At 41.0% G+C, this 15920-nt stretch overlaps 1 protein-coding gene across 1 annotated transcript in view; it reads right to left on the minus strand.

Moving 5' to 3' along the window:
- The window catches only part of LOC135758096 (uncharacterized), a 95022-nt gene that overhangs the window by 66555 nt on the left and 12547 nt on the right, over positions 1-15920 (minus strand). Inside the window, exon 4 of the mRNA XM_065272943.2 lies at positions 4853-5038. Coding sequence (XP_065129015.1) covers positions 4853-5038 — 186 coding nt within the window. The remainder of the gene's footprint in view (positions 1-4852; positions 5039-15920) is intronic.

The following is a 15920-nucleotide window of genomic DNA, read 5'->3' on the forward strand; positions in this document are numbered from 1 at the left end:
GCAACTAAGCAATATGATGACATGTGAGAGGGCTGTCTGTCCATTACGATGGGTTCCAATGTTAAGAGAGCGCTATACTTTTTTGCTTTTTTCAAAACAATTGCATCCTAATGACGAAAGCGTTCCCAGGATTGGATCAATAAAAGTACAGTGTGAGTGCGTGCATCTAGGGCAGGGGTCGGCAAGTAACTTTGGCCATGGCCCAATATTTTTTTTAGCCAGTAGATGGCGGGCCAGCTGATTTTTTTTTACATTTTGAATTTAATCTAATCTTTTGTCAAGCAACATTGTTTTTATTTCCTATTTAAAAGACGAAAGACGGCATTAAAAATTGCTTAAAACATGGTTGTTCTGCTGTTTCTTTGTCTGCTTGCGCCCGCAATAGGCCTATAATCATGGAATGTGATGGGTCCGTGTATCATTTGTTCAATCGTTTTTTTTTTCAAATTAAAAACAAAAATAAAAAAAATGAAAAAAACAACTTGTTTTTCCATTATTTTTTCCTTAACTTAATACCTTTATAGGCATATATCAATGAAATCATTTTAAGCAGAGCAAGTGCTATAGTGGTAACATTTTACAGGCATTTATGCTCCCATAAAAGTCTCTTACAGTCCGGCTTTTGAACTTTATTCCTTTTTTAATTATCATTTATTCGGGACACACACATACACACCTAAGGTTTAAGGAGGTCTGTGCTGGACTGTTTTTTTTTCGTCCAGCTCCCACAAGTTTCTTTTCAGCAATGCTTAAAATACAATCTGTGTTCACACGCTTTATTTCCCGACCTGATGGGTCCGCAAAACCTAAATCTCGTTTCCAGAATCTCAAATTCAAATGTCTCTAACTGAAAGAGAGAGATTAAGTAGCCTATAACAATTATAAATGCTATACAAAAATTGTGTTCGTGTCAATATAAATATTATTTTAACATTGTACTGTCAGCAGAGAAAAAATGTCACAGAAAAAATAATGAAATATAAATAACATAAATTAAATAGGACAAAGCCTATAACTCAAATATCTAACCAACATAAACTGAAACCATATTGCCCTACTGACAAATGAAGTAAGCTATTTTCTGCCAAACTATTTCAAACATACTTGCACAAAAATAATGTTGTTGGCTGACAATGGTTTCAGTACCAAATAGCTCCTAAAGCTGTACAGGTCAGAATGAAGTGCGGATACGCTGTCAAGCGAGGGCTATTGTCAGTCAGACCACATGCTCCGTCCAAAGTATAGGTACCCCAGAGTTCCGCTACCGTCTTTATACTTTAAAATTTCATCATGCACCGCATGAATCCTTTTGGGGGTTTCATACACTATGCAGCGGGGAAATCGCCGCGCGGCTACGGCTTTTCTCAAGTAGGCTAGTGGAAGAGTTTTGTGCAGCATTTAGTGCAAATATGTTTTATCAGGTAATACATATTATTTATTACGAATAAATAATAATGAAAAAAGTTCAAAAGTCGGACTGTAAGCGAATAAAACTGGCGCATGGTTGGTATTCAAACCATTATTAAAACGGCTGTAATCTGTTACCACAATAGTACCTGATCTGTTTAAAATTATTTCATTGGTATATGTCTGCTAAGGTGTTAAATAAAAATTTGTCTTAACCCGTTTCATTAATTTTTTTCTATTTTTGATCTGAGCGCACAAGCAGAAAATCGGAAAACGAGTCGTTAGGCCTATTTGTTTTTTTCATTTTAGTTCAGAAAATAAATAATAGAAAAACAAGTCGTTTTTCTTTGTTTTCTTTTTGGTTTAAATTTGAAAAAACGAATGAAGGAATGATAGGAGCCATATTTGTAAACTGTTATTGTAAAATAAAAATAGTTTGATAAAAAATGGACTTCCAAAATAATCCGGCGGGCCAGAAAATATTGCTGGCGGGCCACTCTTGGCCCGCGGGTCGCCTGTTGCCGACCCCTGATCTAGGGGATTAGGGAGGGTTACAATTGTGCTGAGGCATGGTTTGGTTTGAATAATGTGAGTCCGCCCTAAAACAACAAGTCTGGTGGTGGTGGCCTAAAACTTTTGCACAGTAATGTTCGTCACTATGTAGAAAATAAGGCAAACATTAATTACATTTCTTGACAGAGATGGATGGGCCCTCACACGCATAGCCACCGCCAAAATAAATTTGGCCAAATTAATTTTAATCTTATAAAACTTATTCAAAATGTAAAACGATGCCAAAATTTAGAAGGAACTTCTTCCTGCAATAGTTAGCTTGTACGGAACAAAGCATTCACATAACTTGTCTGGGTAATATACTTATGTCGCAATAGTTTGCCTGTCTGGAACCGAGCAGATATGAAACCACAATACTGTATGACGCTTGCATTACATGACAACGGCTCCTACGCTAATAGGATTTTGTTTATCTTTTCCTATCTCGTCCTCCGGGTCTGGCGCTACCACTTTTAGCATAGCTTAGAACAATCAATTGAATCTGATAAGACCATTGGCATTGTGCTCAAAAATAACCAAACATAACTCAGAAATAAGAGTTTCAATATTTTTCCTATTTAAAACTTGACTCTTATGTAGTTCTGAAAATTAAAAGTTGCTTTTGAAAGATACTAAGGGAACTATTTTCGGATGCTGCATAATATCATTGTGCCTCCTGCAGACATGTTACGGCAGCAAAGTCCTTGTTATTATACTAAAATGACAGTATAGTTCCTAGCCATATCTGCCTAGAAAATTGCAACTTTTAAATTTCCGTCAGTCTTAGTACACGATGTAACTACAGAAGAGTCAAGTATTAAATAGAAAAAATATCGAAACTCTGGTTATATTTGAGTATGATGCTAATGGTCTAATCAGATTAATGGATTGTGTTAACCCTAGATGAGCTGGAAAATGAGCATATGTGACCAGTCACGGAAAGTAGGGACACAAGTCGGATCTGGAGCATTTTGAGTTATTCATAGATTCTGAAAGTGCAGTTTCTAAGCTTTCTAACGATGTGTAACACATGGAAATCTGATAAGATTTGGAGAACTTGTGGCCATTTGAATGTAACACATTCAAGAAGGAGAATGCTGAGAAATTTGCGAAAGAAAAAAGTTAACACTTTCCCTTTTCCCTGGCTGGAGAGACAATAGGGCTCATTTACATCTCATTTAGCTAAGACATACCCCCTGTAAAGCCGTTTTGAGATAGGCTACAGATGTTCTAGCATCATATGTAGTATTTTATTACAGAAGTCCGAATGTACAACAAGCAAAAATAAACAGGACTTTTACCTTTGTGGGGATCACAAGTCGAATCCAGTCTGTTTCAGATGTGTGAATCATCCAATGATTTTTGTCCACAAATGCGTATAATGCGTGAAATATAGATATAAAGTCTATTGTTTACATCAGATTTCGCATGAACTTCTGTTAATACAATATAATATACAATCTGAGGACTATTTACATCGTAACATGTAAGGGTATATCAGATTACAGTCCGGTATTTGCGTTCCGTTAAACACATGAACCCGCCTTCAAATTTTGTATTTAAAATAGGGTCTCTGTGTAACTTATGAGTTTGACTTCATGCTGCGCTGCAATACGTCAAAGTACCTCGAGAGCGAGTCGCGGTACTTTGATGTCATCCGACTGCGGCGCCCCATAAAGTCAGTGCGACGTACGATGCGGCTGACTGTTATTTGTTCCGCCCCAGCTTCTTTTATCTTTCTTTTGTTTTGTGCGCCCGAGCTTCATTTACAGTCTGGGGAGACGCACGCTATAACTTTGAAAAAAATAAATAAAACTAAGCAAACATGTCTGAGGAACAGGGCAGCGCGTCACTACAAGTCACGTGACTTCACGCTCGAGCCGGAAGAGAAGACAATGCTGAATAAAGTCGTAATTCTTGCTATTTTTGGACCAAACTGTATTGTCGATGCTTCACCACAATCTCACTGACCCACTGATGTCACATGGACTACTTTGATTATGTTTTTATTACCTTTCTGGACATGGAAACCGTACATAGATTTTCAATGGAGGAAACAGAAAGCTCTCGGACTAAATCTAAAGTTAAAACATCTTAAACTGTGTTCCGAAGATGAACGGAGGTCTTCCGAGTTTAGAACGACATACGGGTAAGTCATTAATGACATTATTTTCAGTTTTGGGCGAACTATCCTTAGTCAGTAGTCACGCTGTTCCCTGTGGGGGCGGAGGCGAAAACACAAGCTTATACAGTATGTAAATATACACACAGACAATGACGCCCCCCGCTGCACGCTAGAATCTCTGGAAAAACAAGCCTATTTCAACCGCAAAATGTACACTTTTAAATATACATAAACTGCTATCTCAAACATGGAGAGGCTTCTTCGTGATCTCAACTAACAGATTCTGCAATAAAACGAAAATCACAAATTTTGAAAAAAAAACTTTGATTCTCATTTTCTCGAAACTTGTGCTGCCGACTTGTGCCCCTGGTTTCCGTGACGGGTCACATATTTTCAAAAAGTGGAGTGTCCCTTTAACACTGGTTTCAATACATTACATTATTACTAAGCTCGCTAGTATGGTTTAATCTTAGCCGCTGTATATGTTCTCCATCGATTTTTCTGTGTTTTCACCTGCATCTATTAATGTAAAGCTGCTTTGAAACAATTAAACATTTGTGAAGAGCGCTATATAAATAAAATAAAATGTAATTGAGTGAATCAAAGCAATTTTTCCAGAAGTGAAATCAGTAGAAATGTTTACATTGGTAATTCAGACCCCTTCTGCAGAAGCTGACAGTATTTCATGTCTCTGTGGGGATAAAATACATTAAATATTTTGACTAACTTGCTACCTAAAATTTCTGGGGGAAAAGTGAATACAGTGACCTGTAAGATCTCCTCAAATGCGTCCTGCAGTGGAGCAATCCGTACATGCATGTTTTCAGCATGTGCTTTGGCGCAGGCCACCTCCATCTGCAACTGCTGAACATTGTCATTGACTGCCCGCAGCTTCGCATCATATTGCTGTATGGTCTCTTCCAACCTTTGTTGTTTCTCCAGCAGTGAGTCCAGCTGCACACATTAAAACACACAGTACAATACAGTTCCACACTTTGAGAAGTACTAGTAACAGTATGACAACATGTCTCTGAAGGATGGAAATGTTTCAAAAGCACAAAATTAGGGAAAGACATGCAGAAGACGTTGTGACACAACTATGTTTTCATAAGAATCACAAAGCGTATAACCATGTATCAAAGTGTTTTTTGTGCCCCAGTATACACCTGTGTCCTCTGCCAAATCTGATCCACACACACTGATGTTCTGCTGTGGCCCACTTTGTGTAAATTAAGGAGGAACTGCACTGTGAAAACGATGTCAAGGCATCTGAACAGAGTAATCTTGTGGCTTTGAATGTGTTAAGTTACAGAGCAAAATCCCTGGTGTTAAATAAACACTGCTCATCAGTGTTGCCAGATAGAGTTGATGGTTTCCAGCCCAAAAGTGTTCCAAAACAAGCCCAAACGCACAAAAAAACGCCCAAAATATTTAAATCAACATTTTGGTTTAATTTGATTAGCATTTAGATATTTCAACTTACACAATTAATGCAACATACTATAGCTAGCGACACCAGAACAGAACCACACTAGCAAAATGACATAACTTGTTCACAACAGCTACATTATGCTCCCTCGCCCACACGCACAATACACTTTTACAGCGTATATTTAAATGTTTTATGATTATTCAAATACCCAATTCGTTAATAACGTTTTTTATCTATTTATATTAATTATTAATAATTTATTTTTACTCTTGATAAGTAGGTGTGTGAGAGAGAGATCATAAATAGGCTTACCTTAAGCAGTAAATGCAGAACAATAATAGGCTGTTGGCTGTACGTTAACTTGCAAGGATGCTGAAGACCACTATGAACATCTGAACTTTGCAGAACTATGTACGGTCTGGCTGAAGTTCATGGTTCAAGAATTGACTTAATGACAGCCGAATATTTGGTTCTGTTCACCTGAAATGCTCCGATAATTCATCCACGGCTCAAACACGTGTAATTGATGTCCGTTTCTCAATCTGGCTGCAGCCTGCGGAGGTCGCATATGCAGGGTGCAAACGTAATCAAGCCTGGTTTATTTTAGTTAACTGACAAATACATTCACAAGTTATAAGTATATTACAATAATTTACTATTAACTAAGAATAAAAGTCAACTTTATAACTGTTAATATTCTGAAACAAGACAGTCTTGATGACGTATGGAGCCTAGAAATGCGACCTCCGGAGGCTGCAGCATTCGCATTGAGACACGGCCGATGTGTGACAAGCAACATATACGTTGCAATCCGGAGTCCTTGTAGCAGAATTTGCAGTGCTATTTTCCGATTTAAAGGCGGAGTCCACGATGTTTGAAAAACTCTTTGGAAAAGGAGACGGGCCGACTACCAAAACACACTTATAGCCAATCAAATCAAATCAAATGCCGGGTTGCGTATGTGTGGGGCGGGTCTATCAACAGAAGGTCCAGATTCTATTGGGGTAGGGGCGTGTTTGTTTGGGTGATTTCAAATATCAACATTGGCTTTCAAACATCATGGACTCCGCCTTTAAAAGGCATTATCCATTTGCTTCAGGCCCGGGTCACTCTCCCACTCATATCTGTAACATCTTTATTTCCCGCTGAGAGAGCTGGCTGGCTGCTATCACTTGTGATTGGCTAAACGCGGACGTCCATACAAACACACGCAGTGGGCGTGTGTTTAGTAACGTCAGATGAAATACATGCACACTTGGGTTTTTTGTTAAATAATTAGCCTATGAAATGCACGTTTCAAACCCGCCCAACTGATCCCAAACCAGCCCAATTTTTGCACACCCGCCCAAGTCAATTTTTACCCGTACAATCAAATTCAAAACTGCCCAATTGGGCGGAAACCCGCCCAATCTGGCAACACTGCTGCTCATTGTCTGTATGTATAGACATCTCTTATATCTTAATTTTAAGGGTCATTTCCATGTAAGATTGAAAGGCATGTATAGTTTAATATGACATCCTATTATTTATCATATTATTTAACACATGTATATAGTCGAGAAAAAATATAGGTACCATTTAATTTGATTATAGTCTATCTATCAGAACAATAAGATTTGCAATACTACTATCTAGTCTATTATATATTATAAAAATGTCCCATTTTTCGGTGATTCTTTTCTTTGTTTTTTATGTAAAGCTGCTTAGAAACGATGCAACCTTGTCAAAAAGTGCTATACAACAATTTGACGTGATTTGACTAGACCAATGCAGAACGCATTGCATTTCATATGCTGGTTTACGATGCCTGTGTATTGAACTATTGAGGTGTTAAGCTTTTTGGTATTACTCTTTAAAAACAAGCTTTTATTTCATCACAGACTGAATCACACTTTGTAATAGAGTTAGTAATAAAATTTAGTACCAAGGACACAAGGACACAACCCACTTACGATCAGTAATTTGACTTCCGTGAATCCACTCACTACATGATTATGTCAGCATTCATTATACAGCTAAAGCAAATGTGGTTCAACACATTCCTACTGTCAGGATCCAATCACATCACCATCCACGTCATCAGTCAATCCTCCCACTTGTTCACTCTCCACTGAGTTTTAATACCCGTCACCGGTGTCCACCACCATACAACTTTATATACCTTTCACTCCCATTCCATCATCGGCAAAAAACGAGGCGTGTTCCGGCGCAAACCATCCCTGATGCTATTTTGCAGTTTCAAAAAACAATTGCGCCACTGACCAGAAAAAACTAGTCTAAAGTCAGTGGCGCGTTGTTCATTATGCTATTTTAAGGGCGTATGCTTGACCATAATGTATAGCGTGCACAACAAACACTTTGCTTATCTAATCTACACAGATGAAACTGTTATTTTTGCAAATCATAAATTGTTACAATAAAAATATTAACACATGAGATAAGGGAAATCATTGTGGTGAGCATTGTGGTTATAGTTTTTATTTATTTTGTGTGGCTGCGTTAAAAAATTATCATGCAAATAACGATTTCATAAGTTTGTTGTGTGGCTGTATTACGTTTATTTTATGTAAATAATTATTTAAAATGTTGTCATAAGAATGTATGTGAACTTGATTTGTAAGTGTACTTTGGGGTTGGACTGCTTGCGTTTCTTTGCTTTCAGCGGTGAGGGTGGACGCAGCGATGTCCTCTGCTGGCGTCAGGTCCTGTGTAGAGGCAGATCCACCTCCCGTTACACGGCGTGCCCGATTTATGCTGGCAAGCTTGGGATTCCCCCTCCTGAAATCATTGTAGTGCTTGCGGCGCAATGTCCTGGGGATGCCAGCTGATGAGACAATTGTGGCTATTTCCACTCACGCCTGTTTAACCGACGCTGATTTGGGCGGGTTTCTCCCATCCCCATACAAAACAACTTCTCTGTCTTTGACTGCTCTTACTAGAACGTCGGTCTCCTCGGCTGTGAACCGCTCCTGGCGTGCGCCTGGTAAATCATAATAATAGCAACCCGCCATGGAACTTGCGCACTTGCGTTTAAAGGGAATGTTGGATGACGTTCTGATTGGTTTATTTAACGTTAGCCCAAACCACGCCTATGAATAATGAACCTACTTCAGACCAACCCCTTATTGATTTGCGCCTGGCGCAAGAGTTATTTCTCCCACCGGGAAAATAGCAATCCTCCGATCACCATCTGCAATAGAGACATTATTATTTTTCAGCTAAGTGCATTCCAGAACTTAATAAATCTTTTATACTCACCTGTTATCCATCTGATTCACTGTATGTTTCAATAAAGTGCTGTTATACTTACCTTTAGTCTACTTCCTGGTTCTGAGCGTGACAGAAGACCAGATCCAAGATGCAAATCACCACTGATCCTGAGATGAATCCGGTTTGCGATCCCTTCGCGGAACTGGTTCAAGCAATTCGACTGTCACTACTACCATTTCCTCCAATAAAACCTACTTCCATACCCGAAGAAATCCTTCACTCTGCTCACCAACTACTGCTTCCGCAAAACCTCACTGCTTTGTCAGCTGCCTCTGCAAGTCCCATGGCCCGACCAGCGACATTTTCCAGTGAGGAGAAGGATTGCAATGGGTTTTTTGCTTCAGGTATCTCAGTATTTCCAAATGCAAGCACATCAGTTTTTCAATGACTCTTCACGAGTGGCTTTTTTTATCTCTCTGCTGTCTGGTCGAGCTCTCCAATGGGCACACTCCCTCTGGAACTCTGATTCTCCCGTTAAACAAACCCTGTCCAGTTTTCTTCATCACTTTAGGGAAGTCTTCGGCCAGACAGTGGCAGACCTCTCCGTACACGATCAACTCTTCAAACTACAACAAGGAAAGTTATCTGTGAGTAAATACGCTCTGAATTTCCACACATTAGCAGGGGCTGGAATGAAACCGCCCTTATCACAGCGTTTCCCCATGGTCTCAACCCTAACATCCATCAGCTCATTGTTTTGTATGATGACAATATGGGCCTTGAAAATCTCATCCAGAAAACTATCCACTTATCTCAACGTTTGTCTGCCTGTGATGATGTCTCTACCGCTGCTCTCCTCCGCCCCGGCTTCCTTTACGGTTCCTCCAACACCCAACCCCATGCAAGTTGACCCCACACATTGGTCAACCTTTGAACGCCAACGTCGCATCTGTCTGAAACTCTGTCTCTACTGTGAAGGTGATAAACATGTCATTGTAGACTGCCCAGTTCAACCTCCTTGCCCAGCGGTAAGCTCCGTTCATATTCTTCCCATTATTGAAGCCTTAAATCGTACAACTGTGCACCTGCTAACCTTCTGTATATGTGTCCCAGCAAAAGCCCTCATCCACTCTGGATCAGCTGAGAACTTCATATCCACTCAGCTAATACAAAAACTAAACATCCGAAGACGTCGCTATCAGCAGGACATTAGCGTTCAGACCATCCAGGGTAAACCGCTGGGCCGAGGTAGCGTTCGCCACTTCACACCTACATTAACCCTTCGTGTCAGATGCTTACACGCAGAGATCTCCTTTATGGTGCTGGAGAAATCTCCCACAGAGCTCATCCTGGGATGCCTGTGGATGTCCAAACATCAACCTAACATCAACTGGAGAACCGGTGAGGTCATTAGTTGGGGAGAGAACTGTTTTTTATCCTGTTTAATGCAAATTCGGAAGTAACCCTCCCTCTGTCCTTCTTCATCTTCCAAGTCCAGTTCAGAACTTCCTCTCTGTTCCACTACCATCGAGAGTCCTCCGGTTCAACACCAAGTGGAGATACCCAAGGAATACCGGACATTCCACCTCATTGGCCATGGGACTGGGCCATCGACCTGCTACCTAGAGCTACTCTATCCAAGGGTCGAGTCTACCCTCTGTCCATCCCAGAACAAAAGGTCATGGAGAAGTATGTGGAGGAAGCTTTGCAACAACAGTTTTTTCAACCATCTACCTCCCCTGCCAATTCTCAACTCCCAAACAGTTCAATTTAGTTCCTCTGGTCCCTGACATGCTAGAACAGCTGCATGGGGTTCGTAGCTGGACCTGCAAAGTGCCTATAACCTGATCCGCATCCATGGAGGTGACAAATGGAAGAAGGCCTTTGTAACCCCCTCAGGCCACTATGATACTGGGTCATGCCCTTCGAACTCTCCAACTCACCGGTTGTCTTCCAAGGCTGAATGAACAAAGTATGTTGTGAATACCTCAACAGGTTTGTGATTGTCTACATAGGCAATATCCTCATATACTCCACCTCTCTCTCAGAACATCATTGTCACATAACCCTGGTTCTGGAAAAACTGAGAGAGCATCAGTTGTACCTGAAGTTGGATAAGTGCGAGTTCTTAATACCCCTGTATAATTCCTTAGTTACGTCATCAATCAGCATGGAGTACAAATGGACCAGAAGAAGGTGTAGACGATTCGTAACTGGGCCCTACCCAATACAGCAGGGTTCCTCAAATCTTACCCTGGAGGGCCGGAGCACTGCAGAGTTTAGCTCCAACCTTGTTCAAACACACCTAAACAAGCTAACCAAGGTGTTCATGATCACTAGAAAATCACTGGTGGGTAAGTTTAATTAGGGTTGGAGCTAAGCTCTGCAGTGCTCCGGCCCTCCAGGGAAAGATTTGAGGAACCCTGCGCTACACTAAAGGTTCTTCAATGGTTCCTAGGGTTCGCCAACTTCTACTGTAAATTTATTAACAACTATAGCCTTATCAGTGCTCAGCTCTTCCTTAAAGGGCTCACCCAAGTCTCTGTTCCTAACCCCTGAAGCCATAGAAGTAGACACTTCTTCTACTGCAGTAGGAGCGGTACTCTCTTAGCTGCAGGGAAATCCTCCCAGACTCCATGTGCTTTTATTCTCCAATTAACTGTCCCTTGTGGAGCAGAACTACGATCTAGGTAACCAGGAACTGCTCGCCATCAAACTCGCCCTCGAGGAATGGAGACATTGGCTGAAGGGCGTAAACCATCCATCACTGATCACCGAAATCCGGAATACCTTTGTGAAGCTAAAAGACTGAACCCACACCAAACCCGTTGGGCCCTATTCTTCACTCAATTCGACTTCACCATCACCTATACCAGTGTTTCTCAAACTTTTTTAGCCCAAGGACCACTTTATCTTCCAATTTTTTTCTGAGGACCACCTAACAGAATCCCACTCTAACACGCCCCCAAAAAACAACAAAAAAGGAAGGATAAGCTAAATTTAAGTTTAATATGCAACTGTTTCAAGTCAAAAACTACTTTTTTAAACACAAATGCAATGCTATGTTCAGAAATTATTATATGGATTTTATTTCATTTGAAAAAGTAAAAGTGAAATGAGTTGCAGCTTAATATGAACAACAAACTGCACATGTGAAGAAAAACTGAAATTAAACTATAACAGCCTAGGTCCCCCTTAATGTCATTCCAAAGAGCCCTTAGTTTAAAATTGAGGTGGTGGGTATATAAAATCTATGGCAACAATAAAATGCTGAAATTTTTTTCCCCTTAATGTCCAAAATCACTGAAATTACAGAGATTTACACATGAAACAAAAACTAGTACATTACAAAAGTAATAGATCTGTGGATTTTAGCTCCTTTCAGTTGACGCTTGATATTTTCTTTTGACTGCTCTTTGGTTTAGCCACTGATCCATTTTTACGTTATTATAACAGACTGGCAAGAACTGATATCACAGTTTCGCAAGTGCATTAAAAATCTACTTAAATAAGTGATGATTTGAAACACTTGCCTAGTTTAGGTTATCTTTTGGTGGACCACTGGGGGTGTTTGGGGACCACACTTTAAGAATTACTGACCTATACCCAGGAAGAAAGAATCTCAAAGCAGACACCCTCTCTCGTCTCCGCAATTGCTTCTGAGGACCTCCAACCTGAAACCATTTTCCCTCCAGCCATGTTCGTCAGCCCGATTGACTAGAATATCAATGAGCAGATAACCAAGGAAATTCTCCTTACCCCGCTATACCAGTAATTCCAGAGAATCTAACCTATGTACCCACATACCTCTGTTATGAGCTCTTGGACGCTGCTCACTCCACTCCAGGCTCTGCACATCCAGGTAGCAGGCAAACTCTCTCACTCCTCAATGGTACTGGTGGCCATCCATCTCAAAATGTTTACTGGGTATGTTAAGCATGCTCCGTCTGCGCCATAACCAACACCCCTAGAAAACTTTCCATAGGCAAACTAGTGCCTCTTCCCATAGCACAACGGCCTGGGTCCCATTTGCGCTCCGATTACATATGTAATACACTTAACCAGCAATAGTTAGCCTGCCCGGAACCGAGCTGACTAAAACCACATTACTGTGTGGCACTTGCTTTTTATGTGAACGGCCCCTACGCTAATAAGATTTTGTTTCTCTCTCCCTGTCTCGTCCTTAATCCCGAGGACAATAAGACAAACAGATCCAGATCCAGTTCCGGTAAATGTGAAAGTCGGCACACCTCTGATCTACTGGCTGTTCTTCAACGTGATGTCCAGCTGATGCCTGACCAAAGACCACCGGCAGAACCCGCTTAATCTCCTTCCGTTTCAATGTGTATATAAATATATCTCCCAAGGGTTTTTTCCTCCTAGGACTTTTTTTTACTTCCCCGGCTAAAATTCCGGGGTTTTTTTCTCATAGGGGGTTTTTCAACCCGGGGAGGCAGCCTTTTGGGCTTAACTTCTATACGTTACATTAGTAATATGTTTGCTTATAATGTTGATTTATAGCCGCAGCAAATTTAGCTGCTTGTGCTATCGTGTATTATGTTATGCTATCTGTCGATTTTCTGTGCTTTTCACTACATCTATTATGTAAAGCTGCTTTGATACAATTACCAAATTGTGAAAAGCGCTATATAAATAAAATTGAATTGAATTGAATTTCATGACCGACCTTCCCAAATCCCACAATCACAACTGTGTCTTAGTGGTCAGTAACAGAGGCCCTCTTCAACAATGTGTTCCGCAACTTCATGATCCCAGAAGATATTGTCTCAGAGGACTAAACTCCTGGGGGTCACCATCAGCCTATCTTTTGGGTACTACCCGGAGATCAACAGTCAGACTGAGCGGAAGATCCAAGAGATCGGTCGTTACCTCCGATTCTACTGCCACCAGTACCAAGACAGCTGGAGCCACTATCTCCCATGGGCAGAATATGCCCAGAATTCCCTTCCACAATCCACCACAGGAAACACCACTTTCCAATGTATCCTCGGTTACCAACCTAATCTTTTCCACTGGTCAGGTAAGCCCTTGGTGGTTACAGCTGTTGACCACTGGATCCATCAGAGTGAGGGGGTTTGGGACTCGGCTTACGTACATCTCCAATAGGCTGTGCGGAGGCATCAAGACCAAGCCAACCAACATCGCTCTGATCTGCCTGAGTACCAACCTGGCCGAAAGGTTTGTCTCTTCACCCAGGATATCCGCCTCCGCCAGCCCTGCCGCAAGCTTAGTCACCCCTTAGTCCCCCCTACATCTGTCCCTTTACGTGCAGAGGCAGCTGAAAGAAGTCACTTACAGGCTCAACTTACCTCCTGAGTACAGGATCTCACCTTCCTTTCATGTGTCAATGTTAAAACCCTTCACTATTTCAATTTCAATTTCAATTTTATTTATATAGCGCTTTTCACAATTGGTTATTGTTTCAAAGCAGCTTTACATTAATAGAAGCAGTGGAAAGCACAGAAAAACGACAGATAGCACAACATAATACACGATTGCACAAGCAGCTAAATTTGCTGCGGCTATGAATCAACATTATAAGCGTGCGTATTGCTAATGTAATGTAAAGAAGAGGGTGCTAAGTTAAGCCCAAGAAGGCTGCCTCCACGGGTTGAAAAACCCTCTAGGAGAAAAAAACCCAGGCTTAGCCGGGGAAGTAAAAAATGTCTTAGGAGGGAAAAACCCTTGGGAGACATATTTATATATACATTGAAACGATTAAGGGGATTAGGCGGAGGTTAAGCGGGTTCTGCCGGTGGTCATTGGTCAGGCATCAGCTGGGCATCACGTTGAAGGTCAGTCGGTGGATCAGAGGTGTGCCGACTATCACATTTACCGGAAATGGGTCTGTTTGTCTCATTGTCCTCGGGGTCGAGGACGAGACATGAAGAAAGAAAAACAAAACCCTATTAGTGTAGGGGCCATTCATATGTATACACATGTACATATACACAAACATATATATATATATACACACATACACAACACACATGTACATATAGGTATTGAAGATACAACGTCACCCCAGTGACAGACTCTGCACAGTTTGGTTTAGGGGGAACGAGAAAAATGCACGGGACCGCGAATGTTTTTGGAGATGGATGCAGTGACACCCTTTTAAGGGCTGAAGTCCTGCCCCCGACTAGTGGGCTTAACACCACAAATCTATACCCACCGAGCTTCATTGAAATCCGGACGAGCAAGGGAGTAAAGGGGAGACGGGGACGAGACTGCGCCAGTCATCTCCCTGATGCCTGTCTAGGCTTCACAGTATTCCCCTACTCGACTCAGAAACCTCAGGAGGAGGGCCGAGCTAGTGATAACATAATGCCATACATAACTTTCAATCACTCCTCTGCACTTGGCAATTAATGGCCCGATTCGGGGTTTTATTGGTCTAGTTTTGAAGTTTTGGCCTTGTATTGTGGTTTGTATGTGCACAGAGTAGCATTTCTTTTCCTTACTGTATATGTAGCCTTTTCTATTTTATACGTGACATTTGTTTTTGAAAGTTTATGTCCGGCTTATGGTTTGCTGCACGTATGTAAACGTCTCAGCCTTCTTAAAAAATAAAACCTCTGTAGTAGTGTGCACAAACTGTCAATGTGTGTTTTCCAACAAAGAACATTGTCCAGGTATCTGTAAGATGTCACTTGCTTATCTCTGTGTTTTTAATGATCACAGATACACCTCTTGGGCCAAGGACCATTTCTTGTGTCTTATTTACGTTTAAAACAAGTTCTTGTTACACCACTGAATGAAAGTATCAATTTCACTGTGGTAAGATGATAAGTCCATGCCTTTGTGTATAAGAGACTTAAAATGACAGTGTCATCAGCATATTTCATTATATAATTATTGATATTTGTGCTCCTGCTAAGAGACCAGAATTTTGCGAATGCAGTGCACGTGATGGATTGTATTCTGATAGTAATTCTCTAAGATATGAGGGTGCTAGGCCATTTAAGGCTTTGCAGGTGATAAGTGATATTTTAAATTGTATGCGATAATTAACTGGTAGCCAGTGTAAAGATGCCAGAATTGAACTTATGTGGTCATACTTTTTAGATCGAGTAAGCACTCTTGCAGAAGCGTTTTGAACTAGCTGAAGCTTGTTTACCTGATTTGCATGGCATCCCCCGAGTAGCGAGTTACAATAGTCTATTCTAGAGG

The sequence above is a fragment of the Paramisgurnus dabryanus genome, chromosome 6 (assembly GCF_030506205.2).
Source record: "Paramisgurnus dabryanus chromosome 6, PD_genome_1.1, whole genome shotgun sequence".
Lineage (NCBI taxonomy): Eukaryota > Metazoa > Chordata > Actinopteri > Cypriniformes > Cobitidae > Paramisgurnus > Paramisgurnus dabryanus.